Consider the following 7449-nt stretch of genomic DNA (forward strand, 5'->3'; position numbering starts at 1 on the left):
TTGTATGTTTTGTTTGCCACGTTTGTCATATAATACCACAATTTCTAATCATCACTACCGCTTTGTTGTCTGTTGTAATTTTATGTTCGCACTTTTGTCCTACGTTTGCAAGTTTTCCATCAATCGTTTGTGTGTTTTGTGTGTAAAAAGGCGAGAAGCTCCAGTACTGGTCTTGTGAGATTCCTTTATATTTTTCCTCGATGAGTGTGTAATGTGTGTTTTTTCTGTTGTTATTCAGTTGTTTTATGTCCTTATGTATTTTGTTACGATTGTTTTACTGTCTACTTGCTCACAATCGTCCGACCACGTGTACTGTTTGTTAATGTTCTTCTTTTTTTTTTGGTTGCTTTAGTCATTTTATATCAAATTTGTTATCCATCTTTACTAAGTAGGCCAACCACCAACGTCCATTTGGTTGGACCAGGAAAAAAGAGCTTGAAACACTTACACATAAAACGGCTGGGAAAACTGAAAGCAACTGTTTCCTCGAGGGTTCACTTGTTCTCCTCTGTCATTGAATGTTTCTACTTGTTTTGTATTCCAAATGTGTTTGCTAGTGTTTGCCTCTGTTAAATTGATTATGGTAGTTGTTTCCCTAGTTTTTCCCTTTATTCCTCGCTTGAGTTTCTTCTCTGTTTTTTTTTATCTGCTCTGACTTCTTCATCCAACTTGTGTACTTGAACATTGAAATTTGATGCCTAAGGTGTTAGCAAACTGTTTTTGCATTGTCTTTTACTTTACGACTTGACTCTATTTCAGCTTCGCCCCCCCCGAACTACTTTGTCGCTAACGTTGTATAGTGATGAGTTTTGTATTATTGAATTGGTCTTTTGCTTTAGTTAATGTTTAGATTTTTATGTTTCCTAATGCAGTGTTTCTTCCCTTTTCTTCTTTGACTTGTTGTTTTTGTTTTGTTTTGCCCTCAACTAATTTGTTCACTTTTCTTTTCGCTTTTGCTGTTGTGCCACAAATTTGGTTCCACGTGTTCGGCGTTTCCTACATGTGTAAGTGTCCTTAGTTTTGTTAAGTTTTTGTCTACGTTGGCTGAGTGGTTGTGTAGTACGGTAAATTTGTGTGGTGTGTATTGTATGTGTGCCTAGTTGTGATCCAAAGGAATAACAAAGAAAATCAATTGAATGTGTAAATACTATCTGTGCAAAAATAGTTGTGTTCTTTTCTCATCCCTATTTGTTTTGTTTCTTTTCTTTTTGTTGTTGTATTGAATACATTGTTCGTGTAGAGATAGGTGGGTCATTTCATCAATGTTTGTTTTTTTTTTGTTTTGTTCTTGTTTCAATAACTTTTGTAAGTATCCGTTCTACTCTTTTGTTTCTCCTTTATTCTGCTACTACCTCTTGCTTAGATAAAAGAAATCCGCCTCCCACTAGAATTTGTGGGGCTTTCTGGAATTTTATTGGGGGGAAAAATCCAACCCAATCCGCCGTTAGGAGCGTGCATGGAGCTCGCAAAGCTTCGCTACTTTCGATTGCATTTAAGCATCTGCGTCCATAAACAATGAAAACAAGCCTTTGCGCTCAGTGCATTGCCCATAGATGCAAATTCTTATACAATATAAGCGGCTGCCAACGGACGGTAATCAACTGAGCAAACCAAGCAAAGCCTCTCGTCTAATGTCACCCATTACTGGTGGTAGTACAAAAGATGGCGACGGGAAAAGGTACAAAAAAAAAAGCATGGAAAGGACATCCTACAGGAGGGGAGAAGAGCCTGATATTCGAGATACTTCCGTGTGACACCATCACGGATGAGCGTGTGTGTGTCTTTGTTCCCCTCCCTAAGGCCCTTGATTGATTGTTGATTCACACTTCAAACGAACGTATCACCGATTCCCCAAAACAGCGCCAATAACTGTTAAACCAGACTCCGTGTAAAGCCAGCACCCATGTGATGATGTTGTGTACCGGGGGAGGGTGATCCTTGTCCACAGATCCTACCAAGCGAACTAATGATATGGAGTGTGTATTGCAGCGTCGAAGATATGGCGCAGGGTTTTCTCCTTTGTTTTTTTTTGTACAGCCTGATATTGGGGATGCGGAAATACCGATTTTCCACACCGTCCGTGTCCGATATAGGTTCTCCGAGAGTGAAGACAAAACAAACAAATCGCGCAGCGAGGTATCGCCACGCAGCCCATAAAACTCGCCCTTCATCGCAATGAGAGTCTACGGTTAGACGTTCGATTCGATGACGAGCGGGTTTTATTTCTGGTGATTTCAGTTGTCCACCTCGTGGCAAACCTCCATATAGTCCGGATCGTGCATAATGTCCTTGATCATATCCTTCAGCATCGTGTACCGGGGGAAGATTGGGTAGATTTTGGAGTTGCCATACTCGGACTGTAAGGATGTGGAAAGTTAGTGTGGGACAGCTCACAAGCTCGGGCCCTCAAGTCGGCTTACCTTCAGCTCTCGAATCAAGTTCCTTAGACCGGTGTACTTTTTCAGCAGACGATACAAATCGTTTATCATCTGCGTGTTTTCCTGCTCGATCTGTGCCGTGGTCATAGCTGTAACGACATGCAGTATGCGAGTTAGTGAGGTATTCCGACTACACCCCGGCGCACTGGTTCTTACTTTCGAGTCGCTCCATTCGTTCGCGCCGTTCGGCCGCCTCCTCTGCCAGCTTGGCGGACGTCTTCACACCTTCGCCCGATTTTTGCGATTTCTCCATAATGCTACAGGCACGCAGTACGAAGGCCGGAACAGTTTCTAGCTTCTCCTGCTTCGGGATCTCGACCAGGGTCCAGTACTGCGTTTCCAACCGGATCACATCCTGCCGGGAGCAAGCAAACAGATGTCACTACACACCAGAGCGAATGTCCGGACGCAGACGGGACCTTACCTTAATCATGAGCTTCAGCATCGGATAGCGGTTGAAGATGTTGCGCTGGCTCTTGGAGTCGCCATATTTGTTCATCAGGTTGACCAGTGCCTTCTTGGCGGTATCGTACGATTCCTCCAATCGGATACGAACCGCTCGGAGCCGTTCGTTCGTCTCGATCAGTTCTTCACGGCTCATACCACCTGGTTTGGTTTGATACGTATGGTATTCGCAAGAAGATTAGTGGATTCTTCGCCATATGACAAGCTATTCACCGACCGATACTTACTCGGCGAACCTTCATCCTTCACATCTTGCACTATTCGTCTGACGCTTTGTGTAAATTTGCCAACTAAATTTGTTGAAGCTACGAATGATCAATGAATATTTACGCTATCAATTGGAATACTATACACACGTACCACTACATCAAATGCTAGAGAGGTTACTTAAACCCGTTCCTACTATTACACACTACTCTACGAGGCTACGAACAGTGGAGGATACTTCTCTAATCGACTACCGCTTCGTCACTAAACAAACACTCTTTAAGCGAAACAGTTTACTCACCATAATGCTTGGGAGATTCTGGAAAAGATAAGAACAAAGTCGATCAGTAAAGCTCGTTCGGCACGTGTTTGCAGATGCAGCTGTCAAACAGCACAAGTCGCCACTAAGCGACAGCTACTAAAATGGGTCAATCGGCATGGGGGACGCAAAGTTGAGATGACATGAAAGTACAACGGCTACGAAACGATACAAATGCTACCAGGGCAACTTACAGAGAGTGTGGTTGTTTAACTTTCGGTATTGTCAATTGTTCGGCACAGTTGGACTAATAGAGTGACTGTGAGAAAAATGGTGGGTGGAGTGGTGTGTCTGGTTGAGTGGATCGGATAGTGTGTGGCTGCGAGTGTGTCCGAGTGTGTGTTGTGTGCTGCGAAGAAATAGAAGAAACGCTGGAAGAAGAGAAGCTAACCCGTAATGAGAGGCAACCCGTCACTCTCAGTGGCCGGAATGAGCGATTAAGTTTCATTACGCGTGTTCCGTGAGTGTGTGCAGGTCTACACTGCAACCGAGAACACTGTGCAGGTCGTATGTAAATGGCATATTTGTATCGGCGGTACATTGTAGAACAGTGGTACAACGACCCACATATCACTTTATGGCAGAGAGAGAGTCACGAGTTCTGAGTTAAGCGTGGCCGCTCTGTTAGGTTGTGTGCCGTAGCGAACCTTTCTCAGCGTAGGTCAATATCTTGGTGCCGGCAAAGACGTTGTGTCTGTCGCCGGTGGCTCCACCACCACCGTGCTCGGCACCGGCCGGTTTGCTTTTCGTGCGCTGCTTTGCATTCTGCCCAGTGGCCGACTGTTGCGGTTGTTGCAGGTTGGCCCGTTCGGTTGCGCTATCCGGCCCGCGGAAGAACGCGTCGACAAAGTCGCCGGAAAGGTCGGAGGATAGGTTTGCGGTGAGATACCGCCGGTAGTAGTGCTCCTCGGCGTACGTGTTGCCGATGTTGATCTTGTTGCCGTAGATGCGATCGAATGCTTCGAAGACGAGTTCGTTGTTGAAGTGCTTCGTCAGACGGGGACGCTCTCGGAGGCCCAGTTTGTGCAGGATCTGATGTTTGATCGTTTGCAGCAGTATCACCTCGATCGGAGGGTTGCTCTTGGACGATCCCGATTCGGAGCCCGGGCCACCGGGCCGTCCGGTGGCGTAGAACAGCCCGTTAGCGTTGGCGGCAATGCGACGGTTGTAGAACTCCGACAGCACGTCCGTCACGAGGAAGATGGTACTGAGCACGATCTGTGACGTTGGTTTCAAACCTTCGTGCTCCAGCCCAAACTCGTACACCTTCCGGTTGGTGGATAGCAGATTGTTGAGGCTGCAGCCGGTCGGGTGGAAGTCACGCTTGGTGCGCTGCGTTGACAACCGCTCCAACCGGCGCAATTCCGTCTCCTTCCGTAGCTTGCACAGCTCCAGCAGGACGTTCGGATCGAAGCAGTAAAACGTCTGCTCGATCGCGTCCGCCTCATGGTGCGTTGTGCCGGTGCGCATGCACCGCCCTTCCAGCTGCTCATCGTACAGTGCGTACAGATCGCTTGCCAGCGTTCCGGCATGGCTCCAGGCACAGGTCACATTCGGGGGAAACATTGGCTGCACCACCACGGACAGTTCGGTCGGTGCGTGCACCGAAAGGCCACGGTCGCTGCTCGCTTCTACCGTTAACTCGAACGGGTGCTCGTGTTCCTCCACGGTCAGGAAACACTCCAGACATTCGTCTGCCGTTGTGCGCGCACCACTATCAGCCCGACAGGCTCCGATTACCCCGATTGTGACCAGTAGCAGCAAGCCACCGGTGTAGCAGGTGGCAACGGAAAGCAGTCGTGACCATTTTTGGCACACGAGATCCCTACATGGATGTTGCCTTCGATGCGTTGCTCCAGAAGCCCAGTCATAACCTAACCGTGTGTTCCGTGAGAGTGTGTGTATGGTTGTGTGTGTGTAGGTGCGTAGAAATGTGGCAGCATGTTTACCGATAAGGCAAACCCAAACCAACACAAACGGAAGGCCGAACAGGAAACCAAAAAAAAAGAAGGGGAAGAAAAAGAAACACATGAAAAACACACACACACTGGGCACATTTGTTGCATCCCGCTCGGAAATTAAACGAAAAGAAAAAAAAACACACACACACACACTTATACACGAATACGCGAATCAATGTGAAACCATACGAAAAAGCTTTTCCACGGACTCTTCCTGCCGCCTCCTCCCGTGGCGTGGCGAGAGGGGGTGGCGGAAGGGTCATCGACATAAACGACACGGCAACAAACGGTGATAGACAACTCAACTCACCACCGGCATCCGAGGATCGCTGGGAAATGCCGCGCTTCATGTCGTGCTTGCCCATCTTGGCGGCCAGCTCGTCGCGTTGCAGCTGCTTCGAGTTGCGTCGACCTGCGGCCCGCGGTTCGCCTGACGTGGGGTGGGAGGTGGTGGGTACCAGCGACGACGACGACGACGACGGTGGCTGATGGGGCCGGCGTGAGGACTGCGAGGTGCTGGAATGCGGTGCGTCTGCTTGGTGAAGCGGCTGCTGATGCTGCTGCTGATGCTGTTGCTGTTGATGCTGTTGCGGTGAGGGTTTGGAGGATGTTGGTTGCGGTTGTTGCGGGCAATGTGGCGGCTGTTTGCTAACTTTCCTCGGATAGCGTAGTTTTCTTCCGAACCCTTTATTAGGGTAGGTTCTATACTATCGGTTAGCTTTGCGGACCCAATCTAGGTTAGACTCATTGTTGTACCAGATGCCTGGAAGGGAATTTTGGGGGGGAAAACAGAACAGTGGTTACTGGTTGCATGCAAACCAAACCCCGGCCGGGTCCCGGGCACACCGGGAAGGGAGCGGGCGAGTGACAGCGAGTGAGAAGTGGAAAAGCGCTACGCACTACGAGAATGATGGTGAGTTATTTGTTTTGTGACCAAGCTATTCTAAAGGATTATTGATTTCGTAGTCGTCTACCATCTTTGTATATCCAAAGTTGCTCTATCGCTAGTGCAGCTCTACTAGCTGCCAGTATGTGGAAAATTTATATTAATTGTCACACAGCTATTCTATCAGGGAAGGAAAACCATTATCTAATCGATTCTGGTATCACGCTCCTGAAGGTGTTCCATATTCGAAAGTCCCCCGATTACGCGAATTTTGCTTAGTTCTGTAGTTGTTCTAACAAAAGGTCATGTATTCATGCTTCAAAGTAGCTTGAGTAACGAAAATTTGGGATGATTTCACTTAATATACTTAAATTCTTTGGGTAACCTTCAACGAATTGCTTCTAGCAAGCGGATCACATTTAGCTGACGATTTTTTTTTGTGATAGGGTCTCTAAGTCTTCGCCCATCTCGACTATTGGTTGGCAATTCTTTATCTATTTGACTAAATGCTAGTTTGTGGATGCCATGTAACTGATAACTATATTAATGTATTTACTATATTAGGCCAGATAGTTAATTCTGGGAGGTTCTCGGCGATGAGAAGTGATCCACGACCCTCGGTGTTGTATTGGACTTAATGCCGGAGTAGAAAGACCATGAGATCACTGCATTGGTTGAATATCTGATAGTTGATAACCCCGACTCACAGTTGGATAGTCAATTCCAGAGTAATCTTCAATACATCTCTTGAATGTTCATGAATGTTCAGGAAGATCTAAAATTAGCGATTTCATAGAAATGTTCCAAACCTAATAACACCAAATAATAAAATGAAGTAACGAAATAATTATAGCTCATAGTTGGATTCTTGGGGATTCTTGAGAATTCTTGAATACATCACTTGAATGTTCATTTAGTGTTACAAATGGCGATGTCCGACAAGTGTTCCAAACCTAAAAACACTAGAGACTTGAAGGCAGTTCAAGAGTCAATAAAGTAACAAATAATATGCAAAGCAGGTGGACATGAGAACCCTTCATTGGTAGAATATTTAGTACTTGATTATCCCGGGTGATATTCTTGATTTTTTGCTTAAAAATCAAATCAGCTATTAAACGTTAAGTTTATTTAAATACTTGTAGTTTGAAGTGAAGTGTTTAGTGCCAATAGCTC

General features: G+C 46.3%; 1 protein-coding gene across 1 annotated transcript; it reads right to left on the bottom strand.

The window, feature by feature from the left end:
* Positions 1-2147: 2147 nt before the first annotated feature.
* Positions 2148-5755, bottom strand: LOC128707555 (uncharacterized). The gene is made up of 6 exons (XM_053802511.1): positions 5701-5755; positions 3131-3208; positions 2863-3044; positions 2595-2793; positions 2421-2527; positions 2148-2357 (listed from the first exon to the last, which is right to left on the bottom strand). The coding sequence occupies exons 1-6, from the start codon at positions 5753-5755 to the stop codon at positions 2235-2237; spliced, it is 744 nt and encodes a 247-aa protein (XP_053658486.1). The 3' UTR covers positions 2148-2234.
* Positions 5756-7449: the final 1694 nt, after the last annotated feature.

The sequence above is a fragment of the Anopheles marshallii genome, chromosome 2 (genome assembly GCF_943734725.1).
Source record: "Anopheles marshallii chromosome 2, idAnoMarsDA_429_01, whole genome shotgun sequence".
NCBI classification, from domain to species: domain Eukaryota; kingdom Metazoa; phylum Arthropoda; class Insecta; order Diptera; family Culicidae; genus Anopheles; species Anopheles marshallii.